Source organism: Neolamprologus brichardi, chromosome 20 (assembly GCF_056152115.1).
Source record: "Neolamprologus brichardi isolate AB-2024 chromosome 20, ASM5615211v1, whole genome shotgun sequence".
Taxonomy (NCBI): domain Eukaryota; kingdom Metazoa; phylum Chordata; class Actinopteri; order Cichliformes; family Cichlidae; genus Neolamprologus; species Neolamprologus brichardi.
In genome coordinates this window covers 2,624,271-2,637,940 of record NC_142123.1, presented here as the reverse complement: position 1 = coordinate 2,637,940, position 13,670 = coordinate 2,624,271, and the positions used below count along the sequence as shown (strand labels likewise).

Here is a 13,670-nt window from a genome sequence, read left to right as displayed (position 1 = left end):
GTTTTAAGCATTTAAACTGGAATTAACTGACTGGTGGTAAAGTTAGCTGTGGTGTACAACCTGTTCAAGAAGTTTGTGGCTTTAATGTTCCACAGGGTTTAATGCATTTAAATAATTTAGTTTTATGGTATGTATTAAAAAAAAGCATGACACCATACTGGCTTTGCATCATTTACATACAGTTTGTTGATTAAACTAGCAGTCAAGGCAATCCTTTGGTTGCAAACATTTCATTAGAGACAGTGAACTCTACTGGAATGGATAACTGATAACTTTTCAAAGTGAACTGTAACGGAGCTGTTTTGTTCCATTTGATGTGTACACAGCAATGTGGAGTTTAAAGTTTATTTTGCCAGTTGGCTGAGAAATAATCACAGGTATAAGCCTCACAGCTGTTATTTTATTATGTTATTTTTCAGGGTCTTTGAAAAAAAAGCATCATAAGCCACTGGGGAAGTAGATAAAGTAGTTTAAGGATGTATTTTGAATTTGCATTTTTTTTAAATGGTGACAATCTTTAACTAGTGTTTCCAACAAATTAGAATTTAAGTAAAAATAAATAAATAAATAAATAAATAAATAAATAAATAAATAAATAAATAAAAATCCAACATTTACCGATTGGTAAATATTAGGGGGAAGGGCGCTAGTTAGTGAACGTGACTAGGCGGAGATCTCATCTGACATAATTAACACACAGCTGTTAATCGTGTATCTTTGGAGTAGTGGCGCCCCCTGGAGACAAGCGGTTAAAACTAGCGCCACCTCAAGCTAAATCAAATTCTGTTTGCTTGCTCTTTAACAATATTTTCGTGCCATCATTGGGCCTGATCTCTATAGACATTCAATTTCACTATAAATCTGCTTGACACCTGGCAAGACAGGCGACACCTCGGGGCCTCAGGCCAGAGAGTTCACAAACTTTAAACTGCAGCAGTGACAAAGTGCACATTTTGCAAGGATAGTATGAGAAACCTGGCCTCCCTAAGGGGGCCCTACAACGGAGATGGGAGGGGTCGTCTGTGAATTTTTGCCAAGGGTCAGAACAGATCACCACTGATGACGATGGAGCAGCACGTGACCATTTTCTCAGGCTAGACAGCCGCAGACTGACTGCTGCTCCGACGTTTGACCACAAGGTGGAAATAAAACATCAGACAAATGCAATACAAGTTGCATTTTTATGAAGTGAGTTCATCCATCCATCCGCTTCCGCTTATCCTTTTCAGGGTCGCGGGGGGGGCGCTATGAAGTGAATTCCAGCATATTTATTTTTATTTTACTTTACGCTCTTTATCTTCAAATTATGTAAATTCCTGTTATTACCAGATACGATTAAATTATAATCCACTTTATTTATTGTTCCTGGTTTTCTTTCTTTGCTACCATAATGGTACTCAAAGTGTGGGGAGGAAATTACCTTATTTTTCCCTCTCAGTAGTCAAGTCAGCTTATATAAATTATCTTCTGCACGCCTCCAGTTTTCCATGTTTGCAGATTATCTTAAAACAGGTATTCATTTAAATCCCAGTTTGATCACATCGCTGAAATTCCTGGGAGATTTTCCAGTGTTACTTTTATTTTGTTTTATTTTAGATTTTTTTTTTGGAAAATTTGTGTGTGTGTGTGTGTGTGTGTGTGTGTGTGTGTGTAGGCCTGAGTGTAGAATCTGGCTTAAGTAAACATTTGGCCACAGCCTTGTGTATGGCGTTCTAATTAAAGTGGACAACTTCCTACTAATTAGTAAAACACTCCTTGAGCTTTAAAGGGAAAACCCAAAGGGCGCCGTATCCCGAGGGCCCTTTGAAATATGCACAGGAAGAAATTAATAACTTGGCTATCCAACATCAAGCAAGGAAATAATTAGGATTTTTTGTTTTTTTGTCCTGGTTTTTGACTCTCACTACATGTAGTTTTATCAGGTCAAGGTAACAGAATGTGATAGCAGGGAGGTTTTTACGGACAGCAGAGGGCAGCATAACAGTGTGTGAGATGCTTTCAGTTATTGTATATATAGCAGATTTCACATCACATCACATTTTTTAGAATATGTCTGCGTTTTGGAAGTAAAGACAGATACACATACCAGAATAAAAGTGGCATGTTTATGTATTTCCAGTGAAAACTGCATTTTGTATCATAAATTAACCAGTAATCTGCAAGATTAATCTCCTGTTTTTTCTCCAATTGTTTTGGGGTTTGTTTTGTTTTGTTTTTTTCTTTTTTTTTTATAACACTAAAATATCATTTGTCCCTGCTGCTATGAGACTTTGTAGTATTTTTTAATCTTTCTCACTCCAGACAGCCTGGTTTACAAAGGCTGATGAAGTCCAAAGACTGCTCTTCTCCCCCCTCTCAGAGAGTGGCATTCTTCACATTCCACACCATTTTCCTTCAAAAGCATAAGTCTTCACACTTAATAACTATTGCTACTCAATACATTGATATAGAAACCTACAGATGACGTTTTACTTCTATTTATTGCATGTTTTTATTCACTGAAATGCTCCAGGTTTTGTTTGTAAGACGTATTCATTGTCAGAACAGCCACTGGGGGGCACAGTTGCCGCAGCTCATTCCTAAAGTCTTTTATTCAGTCTTTCTGGAGTCGCAGTGCTATTTACTGTACATGCATACTGAAGCACAGATTTCAAAATGTATAAATATGCATAGTAAAAGAAAAATATATACAATGTGCATGAAATGCATTTGTATTAAAAACAACAAAAAATAAATACAACCAATGCTGATAACATGCCAAAATACATCATATACAATAATAAAAATACAAAATTATTCAACAACTAAAAAAAAAACAGGCAAAAACAATTCATGTAAGTCATATATATCATTTTTTTATTGTTTTGTATTGATGGGTTTTGTGTTGTGACTAATTCCTTCTGCTTGATTTGATTTTGATTTAAGTTTGGCAGTCAGTCTGATATTTGAAAAATAAAAAACATGGTAAAACTATCATGTAAGAAGTTAACACAAATTAAGACTTCATGCTACAACAGGCTACTGCGCCTTTCAAACACTGGCAAGTACAGTCTTAGTTATTACAGCAGCTAAAATGGTCTCTGCCATTCTAGCTCTCAACACTTGGTTGAGGGGAACATAACTCATCACCTTCCTCCAGCCTCATACCCAAACTGTCGTGGTGTTCTCTGAAGGTTTTTCCTGCAACAGACAAGATAGTTAACATCGTTGTTCTTCTTATCAGAATTTAAAGTCTCATCTATTTATAAAATACTCTGATATTCACCTTCTGCTGTTGGATATACACCACAGCATCGTGGACGGTGACAAAGATATGTTGTGGATTCATGTATTTCATCAGCCCGCTGGACGTTAGGATCTTTAAAACACTCTCTGTGCACAGAGAACAAGCGGTCAGCATGTATACTCTCTCTAGAAAATATGAAAGCTTCTACATAAAAGTTTGCACAGAATAAAACAGAAAGAAAACAATTGGGAATAAAATATTTGGGGTACATGGGCCTCACCGTTGCAGTTAGCCAAATATACATGAACTCCAACTTTCTGGCACTCAGTACACATCTAAAGGGGAAAAAAGCAATAAATTGCACTGATTACAATGCATCAAGAAATAAGGAAAAGCCTATACAGTGACATGGTGTCATTCAGGCTCCATGTTTTCAATTAGGTCTTACTTTCACTGACTAACCTGTGTCAGGAGTCTTGCTCCAGCAACATCAACAAATATCACGCTGCTGCAATCGATTAACACTGCCTGGTCATAGCTTTCAGATGTTTCTGCAGAAAAAATGTATTCATTTGAAAGTTCAAACTATTTGCAAAACAAGAACATCTTCAGAAAATGTTAACATGGTGTTAAAAAGTCTCTTGATATATTTTTTTAAAATTCATGAAATAGCAATTGTATTTAGAATTGTTTACTTGACATACACCTATACAAAGTCATCGCTTACCTGATTTGAAGAACTCATTTTCTGAGGAAAACGATGTGTTTGCGATCCCTCTTTCCTACAAAAAATACAGCAGGAAGCGGAAAGTTATTGAAGTAAGTATTTTGTATTTTTACCATGTATGTGTACTGTATTTTTTTATATATTTTGTGACTCAGATTAATGAGGAATAGCAATAATCATACCACAGTGCTGACAGTGGTCTCCCTCTCCCGTTTCTCCAGGGCTTTCATGGCCTTCTCCCGCCTGCGGATCTTCTCTGGTGTCAGGCCCAACAGCCTAATCATTTCCTCCCTGAAGAAGCTGCGGTTGCCGTAGTAAATGGGCCCGTTGTAAGTCAGGATTTTCACTCCAGGCACTTCGTAGCACTGTAAGAAAAGTAGAAATGCATCACCTGTATTCTTGGATATTCATACTGCAAATCCACATGCAAATTTGACGAGATATTGACAGGGTGAGAGAAAGTTTGTATATTTCTGGAGCTGGTTGCTCATTTTCATAATTCAAAGAAGAGAAATAACCCTCGCTCACCTTGTTATGGTTCTCCAGAGGTCTGTAAATTTCTGTGTTGCTGGCCCGACCAAGCACTGAACAACCAGCCCTGTTAAATCATAAACTTTAAATTAATATAAGAAGTTATGATAGACCACATATGCTACTTACATACATGAAGTATGATGTTTGTGTTTATGTGTTTTATTTTTAGCCTTCCAGATGTGCACATTTTCCCTTATAAGTGCTTTTGCTGGATTGCACTATGGTATTTGTGCAGAGGGAATGGAAAATGTACCTTTGTGTGCGGCAGATGACGGTCATCATAGAGAAGACCACCCCGATAGCCAGGCCAAGGTCCACATTGAGTATGACCACAGAGAGCCAAGTTACAAGCCAAACCATCTACACACAAACAGACACAATAATGCATTGTCTTGTCAGGATATAACAATTAACAATAGATGCCTGTCAGCGTAAATTCTGATTAATTCTAGCCTAGCAATTAATGCGAAAGTGCAGGGATCAAGCAATTTATGTGATGTGCTCCCCGTGTTCCAGTAGGTCAGGATTCCAGGGCCCTGATTAATGCTTTTTGGCTTCAGGCAGTGTTTATTTCAAAAAGTCTGGCAACTGATGATGCCGCACTTATTATTTAAAGACAGCACAGGTGACATCAATTTGTCAAATGAACTTGGAATAATTGAGTGTTAGTATTACAAAGTATGGAAGATGTGCATGGAAAAATATTCACAGCATTTCTTTAAATGGCACATACTTTGACACAGTTCAAAGCTGGAGATACTTTTATCCTGCATGATTAAATTAAACATTATAATATACTTCACCCCACCTGTGTAAAATGTTCACTAGAACAAGGAAATCTGTGTCATTAATTCTTAAAGTTACATTAGTTGCTGCACTAATTACTTAGAAGTCTGGATGACAGCTATGAGGTCAGTCTTTTATCTTCTGCTGCAATTCTGGAAATTTGAGGAAAAACCCAGCAATATGACAGGAGGCTTTAACCCTGTAAAGCCTGAACTATATGAAAATGGCCAGAAAATTCTCATTTTTTTAAACTGGAGCATTTATTTCATCTTCAGACCTTTTTAAAAAAAAAAATAGAAATTGAAATATTAATTTGCATATATGTATTTTAAATTGTATCATGTTTGCTACTGCCAGCATTTTTGTGCAATTTATTGCTCAGAGGTTGTTTTTTTATCATAAACAAACAAAAGCAAGTTATGGTTAAAAAAGAAATCCTACTGATGATGTAGAGCAGGGATGCCGAGCTCATTTTACATTACACTTTGATCTCATGTGGGCCGGACCAGCGAAATAGTCCTCTCTGGCAGCGTACAGAAGTTTATCTATATATTTAATCCCTGAGATAGCTATTTATATGTCTATTTGCAGTGTTTTAAAATAAATAAAGATTTTGGCTGCATTAAATAATCATTCTTCTGTTTTCTGGTATTTATTTGTCTTCAGAGGTGAGAAACACTTATGTTATAGCTTGCTTTTAAGTGGCCTTACAAAGTCAATTTTACTGATTCTCCACAGGTCAGGTAAGTCTTGGAACTGCAGGAACATCTGTCTGAGGCTGGTAACATTGATGCATGCCAGGACTGCCTGCAGACACAGACAAAGGATGGGATAAGTGAACGTGCCCCCTCTCCTTTTCTAAAGGTTGTTGAGACACATATTTAAGCTCACCTTGGGTAGGAAGTAGAACAGCGGTCCAATTAGCAGAAGAACAATCAGGACAACAAGACTAGTGAACAACCCGGAGAGCTGCACGAATACACCAAAAGATACAAGGATTTCTATGTTAAATGTAAAATTAGCATTTTGTATTCTCTGTGCACATTGTTTTGGAAATTGAAGCATGTTTTTCTGCTCCTATTATAACATCAGTATAACATCAGGTGTCAAGTTTTCTGCTCCTTGGTGAGAACTCTTAGTGGAAACTGAATATCATGTATGCTACCTGTGTGTATCCTCCAGCACTCTCCAGTATATTAGTGGTGGCTAAAGTGGCTGAGCTAGGGAAGCAGGTAAAAAAGGAGGACACTGTGTTGGAGATCCCATGAGCCAGCAGCTCCTGAAATAAAACACAGGTTCAGTCCAAACACCTGACAGATTCGCAAGAATCGATTTCACCATTTGAACAAGGAGCAGTGACATTCCTACATTTTACCTGGTTGGGATGTATAGAATATCCATGTTTATCGGCATAAATCATTGCCAGTGACACGGACACGGCATAGCCAACAAATGTTATGGCTATTGTGTCCCCAGCAATGGCAGGGAACATGTGAAAGGCAGGCAGTTGTGGCCTCGGGAATCTGAAGACCACAAGATTTGTGAAAATTAGTCCGAGCACTTTTAACTACTGAATGAATCTTTTATTTTATTTTATTTTTAAATGAAAGTCGAAAAGCTTACCCAGCAGGGATATGGCCAACTATCTCAATGTTGTAAGTGGAGTCCAGTGAGCAGGCATAAGCCACACCTGTGGCAATAATCACCTGAAGCATAGAGTCAGAGTTACAACTGTAAATGATTAAATATATCTTTAGCGTTCACAAAGCTAGTTAACTAACCGTGAGGATCTCCACAGGGATAGGTGTTCGGAGGCGTTTCCTGAAGCGCATGTTGAGCTCCTTAACTGGTACCAGGATGGCCAAACACACCAGAGAGATCAGCAGCTCCGCCGTGTTAGTGTGAGGCAGGTTTTCCATCACCGATGCTAAAGTCTGAGCACACACGACCGCGATAAGACTACAAGAAATAACTCTTTGCTCCAATGAGAACACTTCTTCTTCACCAAGAAGCACTGCTTTTTACCTTGAAGAGAGAGAAGGTCCCAGTGTGGCGAGGGAGCCGCAGGCCCAGCATGCTTTGCAGCTGTGAGATGGTGACGTGGAAGGCGGCAGCACTGGTGAAGGCCTTAACAATTGGCTCAGATAGGTAGGTGGAGAGAAATCCCAGCTGAAGAGCAAACATGCAGAGCTGGGCGAGAAGAGTTTAATGTAACACTGTGAGTTTGATACACTATTATTTCACTTTATTGACCTTCTGTGTCTGTTTTACCATAATAATTCCTGAGAGAAGTGCTATAGCTGAGGCCACTCCAATTCTCTGGGCTTCCAAGTCACTCGCTTCAGAAGAACTTGAGTTCATCTCCAGAGGACTGGGAACCAGCTGCTCCACCACAGAGCCAGTCATCAAACTCACTACAGCAAAGGTCCCTGAAAAGAGGCCAAACATATCCATAAAGCAATATAAAAGTAATCTCACTTTAATCCCAAGAAATATGCTTCAAATCATTTAACCCTCACATACAGGTGGGGTAACAATGACCTGTTTTTCTTGACTTTTCCTAAAATGAGCCAAAATACAAAAGAGGGAAATATATTATTTACAAGCTAGAAGATTCGGTATATTTAAGGCTTGGTCAAATTTGACCTGCATCTATTGAGACACTGGAAATGGTGTTTTTAGGGAATCTTCAAATTGTGAAACTGTCTGTGTGTATTTGTATGTGATACTGGTGATTCAAGGGGGACATTGACTCTGTCCCAACAACTGCCTTTGTTCCCATCACATTTACCCAGATTCCCCCAGTGACAGACTCCAGCTGCTCGTTGAAACTGTGAAATAGGAAAACTGCAGCAGCGATCATTTAAGGTGCACAGAAGCACAGAGGTCATTAAATCTGCAACTGCAAGCACGAGCAATGCCATAAAATAATCTCACACATATTCTGAGATAAGTGAGATTACAACCAAGATCAATAGAACCGCTGTGAGTTTCATATGATTATAAAATTTCAGTGAATGCACTCAGTAGTTTGCAATAAACAAAAGAGTTGTTTTTTAATAAATACTGATGATATAGATGGTAGTTATGATTGTAATGGCTTTTTAATTGTAATAGTTTTACATGGTTATATAGTAAATCCCAACAGCTCTAGAATGTTCTGACCATATTCAAATAATTATTGCTGCTATAAAACAAACAAACAAACAAACAAAAACTCTCCACCTGCTCTGAAACATTAATAAAACATTAAGGTTCCGTTTAATAATGACATGCAGGGTATTTTACAGAGATCTGTAGTTTAAGATTCAGTATAGACACTTATTACGTGGAAGTTCTTGACCTCATCAAAACTTACAGAGAGGGAGTGAAATATGCGCAGTATGTGAGGGTTACATCTGATTATGACTCTGCTGTTATCCCAGATTATTGAATTTCATCTTATACACTTCTCTGTGAATAAATAGACACCCTGTGGACTAACATCTTACCTGTGGATACATGGCGACCCGTGCCAAAAAACATATACAGGACAACAGGAAAGAAAGAGGTGTAAAGACCAAATATCGGAGCCACGGATGTGAGTAGAGCAAAGGCCATGCCTGTTTAGAGGAAGGAGAAGAGAAGGAAAGGACAGTTAATGTTGCTTCTCTTTCATTCAGGAATTTACAATCTGTTCCTGTTCTTCACACTAAGGCGATGAAGGTGCAGTGTGACCAGATCAGACACCAACTATGTAAATAGTTTGAAGTTTACAGTTGAAACATTTTTGAAATACTTATTAAATTTATTTCAAAGTATCAGTATTAATAATGAACTATGTTTTGTCGTGAGATGTTCAATGTTTTTTGTTAATATTAAATTTTGGCAATGTAGGATTTTAATTTTAAAAAAAAATTAAAGTATGAGAGAAGCTCCAAGTAATTAATTCTAACGCAAACTTTTTTCTTTTTCTCGACGCAGTGTTTTCTCACCTTGAGGAATATGAAGAATACCGACTGTGAGTCCTGCTATGGTATCTCCTAGAATCCATTTCTTTAGCTTGTATCTTGGCAGCCAGCTGAAAATGGGCACTCTCTCCCTCAACAGGTGAAGGCAGGCTCGCTTTGAACACCTGCACCTCCCTGCGAGTTTTTCCCGGAGCCGCAAGCTTCCACTGGCGTTCTCGTCAGAGCCGTAAGCCTGCTTGAATCGGTCCTCCGTGTAAATGCTCCTGTATACAGCAACAGAAGCGCTCATGTTGTCCCTGCAGAGATGACTAATGACACCGTGCAGCCGCAGCAGTTAACTCAGGAGAGGTGTTGTCAGTTATAATACATTTATAGTTAACTCTCCTCTGACCTCAAGAGCCATTACATTTTCCTGTCAGACTCTAAGTAGCCAATGACATTGCTCATAGCTCTACTTTTTTTTTTTCTTACAGTAATCAACAAGTTTTTTCACATCTTTGTCCAGCCTCAGAAATCATAAAGGTGTGCTGGTCGATTTTCCCCCCAGAGAGAAATCCTCTGGGTCCTACTGCTAAAAGTTTTTTTGTTTTTTTCCCCCTGCAGAAGATAGAAAGCCAGACATACAATCTTCCTGTCCTTCACTCTCAATACCTACTTCTAAACACACACATACACACTCCTTCACACTGCACAGCTATGTGGGAGGTCAAAGGAGGCACAATTGATAAAGTCATACAATGTATAGCACTGTGAAACTCCTAAAGAGATCAAAGTAGTGTTGCTGGTGGAGCTGAGGTGTAACCTCAAACCATGTCTGTTAACGAGGAGTTCATTTCCGAGAAGGATAAATGTCTGTAGTGGAGGGGGTCGTTTAAACCGTGTAGCCATAAGGAAAAGAGTCTGCATGGTACATGAAACCTCTGTGAAACTCAATCTTACATGGCATCCTGGTTCATGGATCAAACCACACCTTGACTCTGATCACAGATTGTATGTGATGAGTGAGATCTTCTTTGTCAGACAGGAGCGAATACAAGGGAGCTTTGGATAAATACAAGATAAAACGGGATCTGTGTGTGTGTGTGTGTGTGTGTGTGTGTGTGTGTTAGCCTGCTGGCCGTATTCTCTGCAAGACGCAACTTGGAAATCTAACCGTATAATCAAAACAGAAATGGTTTTACCGAATGTGTGAGCAAGGGCGAACAGAGGGAAATCACAGTCTCAAGAAAGGATTGGTCTGAATGGTGGAGATAAAACTAAGGAAACGGAGAATTTATCTTAAAAGTAAACCCAGTTTTGGGTGCTGTGAATGAATCTCTTCCGTCTCATGAATAAAGTGTCCCATTCTATGAGAAGCTACGTGAGGTAGGGAAGGCAACGCCGCTGCTTTCTATTGTTGTACAAGGCAACACCCAGGGGTTTCGGCTTGAATGGACCCAGACCTTGGCTAGAAGGGCATCAAGTTTAAATTTGAAAAATTCAAAATGTACTGTAACACACGCCCAAACATCAAAGATAACAAAGCATGAACTACAAATGTTACTGACCATGAACCCAGTTAGGATGGCCACACACACACTGTAATATCACTGATATAGAGCACCATACAGGTATAACAATAGTTTAATAGTTTAATAGTTTAATTATTTATATAGCACATTTAATTACAACAAGAGCGTTGACCAAAGTGCTGTACAAGAATACAACATACCTAATAAAACAACTTGGAGTATTAAAAGCAAACACCAAATATGAATTAACAAATAACTCTCATGCTGTATTAAAAGCCAGTAAATAAAAATGTGTTTTAAGATAAGATTTAAAAAGATTGACAGTGGGAGCCTGTCTGATGTGTAGGGGTAAATTATTCCACAGCTTGGGCGCTACGGCTGCAAATGCTCGATCACCTCTATGAACCAGCCTCGACCTTGGTACAGCTAAAAGCAAAAGATCACTTGATCTAAGAGATCTAAGGGGGGTATAAGTCTGCAGGAGTTCAGATAAATACCCGGGAGCCTGTCCATTCAGGGCTTTGTAAGTCAACAATAAAATTTTAAAATTAATTCTGAAGCGGACAGGGAGCCAATGAAGGGAGGCAAGTACCGGGGAAATGTGTTCGCATCTTTTAGTACGTGTCAGAAGACGAGCTGCACGAGAACTATTATCCCAGTGTAATACCAGAGACAGGTGATCAAAATATTGTAATTATTAATGCTAAAGTTTCACTTACTTTTGAATGCTCAGTCCCAGATATTAAATCCCCCTAAAGAGTTGCAGTTCTATAAAAAAATATTATCTAATTTGCTGTTGCTCACACTTACTTTGCTCAGAATCGAAAAATGCTTTGTTGGTAGATGGTAGATTTCAGCCACTGAGTTCCATAAAGCAGTCAGATGTTTTGAAGGTCTTTAATCTGACAACAATCACAAAACAACTTTGTCAGGTTTGGGAAAAGGTCAGCGTTAGGGTTAAATACGTAGTTGGGGGTCAGGTAAGCTTCTAATTGCTTACAATACAATTACTGCACAATGCAACCAAGCTATGAAGCTGCACGCTTTGCTCTTGTAGATTTCATCACCACAGTGCATCAGACACATTACATGCAGTCATCTCAGTAATTCTTAACATAAAACTAATCACTTTTGGCGTTTTCATGAAATCATTTTCATATGTCATGTCACCTCAGCCCAGGGGGTGTTAGGTAATCTCACATACGGCGACAAAGCTGGATCCAGGTCAAGTGATTTAATTCTGAGAAATCTTTCATTCTTATTACTGTGCTTCATTCTCGTTTTTTTAAATGAAAACATTAGCTAATTTGAGCTAAAACTTCCCCGTGTTGTTGTTATTCCCCGAAAGAGAATTCACCGCTAACAATGCAAGGGGAGTCAGACAGGGTGTAGGTGAAAGGTCCGAGGATGTGTTGCAGATGCAAAGCGCTGCGTGGGCAAAGTGTGATGTATTCTTGCCTTTATGACTGAATGAAATAAACAGACATGCATGTGAAGACTTGTTTTTGTTCCTGTGTCATGTTCCTAGAATTTCTGTCTCTGGTGGAGAGGCGATCCAGTGATATTAGGGACTTCCTTTAAATGCCAGGAATGTGGGCTATTGTGTTGATTCGCTCCAGAGGATTTATAAACATGCCAGCAGAGTGATGTGTCTGCAGACTGTTTAAACAAGATATTAGTCAGCTGTTAAAGGAAAAATGCATTGAATAGAAAAGGATATTGAATGCAAACCCCGAACTACAGACGGAGTTCTTTAGGAATGGTAACAATGAAAATGTGAATAACCGAGGGGCACAGTAACAAACTTGAGTCCTTTACACAGTTAGAGCCACAAATTATTGGACAAAGACAGAATAACACAATAACAGTACTACTACTACTACTACTAATAATAATAATAAATTGTTTGGGAATTGCAGCCATCTTTAGTCGCTGTCCCCTGTTTTCAGAGGGTGAAAATTATTGGAAAAACTAACACAATTTTAAATATAATGATTGTTTTTAATAGTTGGATGAAAATCATCTGTAGTCAGTGACTGCCTGAAGTGCTGAACCCATGAACATTACCAAATGCTGCCTTTCCTCCTTTGAGATGATCTGCTCGGCCTTTACTGCAGCCACTTTCAGGCTCTGCTGGCTGAGTTTAGGTGACTTGCTCGGTCGTTTCTTTGACTGGAGAAACTGTCAGTCATACGCGGCTCTATTATAACATTATCTCCACCATACTCACACTATATGTTTTGGTTACTCAGTAATGTAATGGATTATTATAGTGAATTCATTAATCACATTGCATTTACAATTGTGTTACTTACATTACAAAAGTTATTCAATTACCTGCAGAGTGTACAATGACATGCAGAAAACACCAGCATCCAATTCTTTTATAAGCACATCTCAGTGCAGTCCTTGGTATTTTTTGGTTTCTGTCACTTTTGCAGCTGTGACATTATTGTCTCCCCTGAATGACTTCACCTGTGTTTTATGAGCGTCTCTTTTATTTCAACTTCTGTTGTGTTTTGTGTGCATGCTGGTATTTTCTTAGCTTGCGGTGCATCGGACCTCTCAGGGACGCTGTAAGAATGGGTGGATTGAAAGAAGAAAAACAACATCAAGCGTGCCCTTTTTCTTCCTTTGTAGTTTCTATAATCAGCTCATTTCAGTTTGTGCACAGAGAGGAGGAAAGTGTACAAATTTTGAGGATTAAAATGCACAATATTTTTATTTTTAATGCATAAAAGGACAAGAGCAGTTTTGTAAAGTGCAAACTGCTTCCAGGATAGAAACACCCGCAACACATGCTGCATTCAGTAAAGCCGCTACTGCCAACACAACATCAAAGATAACAACAGTGACACAACAACTTTGTAAATATCTGCACACACAGCATGCTAACAAAGGAAAACAGACCAGTCTTAAAAATGTGCATGTACTGA

At 38.6% G+C, this 13,670-nt stretch overlaps 1 protein-coding gene across 1 annotated transcript; it reads right to left on the bottom strand.

Moving 5' to 3' along the window:
* Nucleotides 1–2,791: 2,791 nt before the first annotated feature.
* On the bottom strand, nt 2,792–9,543 carry slc26a10 (solute carrier family 26 member 10). Its single transcript, XM_006785625.3, has 18 exons — nt 9,248–9,543; nt 8,765–8,875; nt 7,545–7,702; nt 7,299–7,463; nt 7,055–7,207; nt 6,897–6,979; nt 6,649–6,796; nt 6,439–6,552; nt 6,165–6,242; nt 5,985–6,080; nt 4,741–4,847; nt 4,482–4,551; nt 4,136–4,318; nt 3,954–4,008; nt 3,689–3,777; nt 3,507–3,561; nt 3,266–3,372; nt 2,792–3,180 (listed from the first exon to the last, which is right to left on the bottom strand). The coding sequence occupies exons 1-18, from the start codon at nt 9,510–9,512 to the stop codon at nt 3,142–3,144; spliced, it is 2,076 nt and encodes a 691-aa protein (XP_006785688.2). The 5' UTR covers nt 9,513–9,543; the 3' UTR covers nt 2,792–3,141.
* Between the last annotated feature and the right edge of the window lie 4,127 nt (nt 9,544–13,670).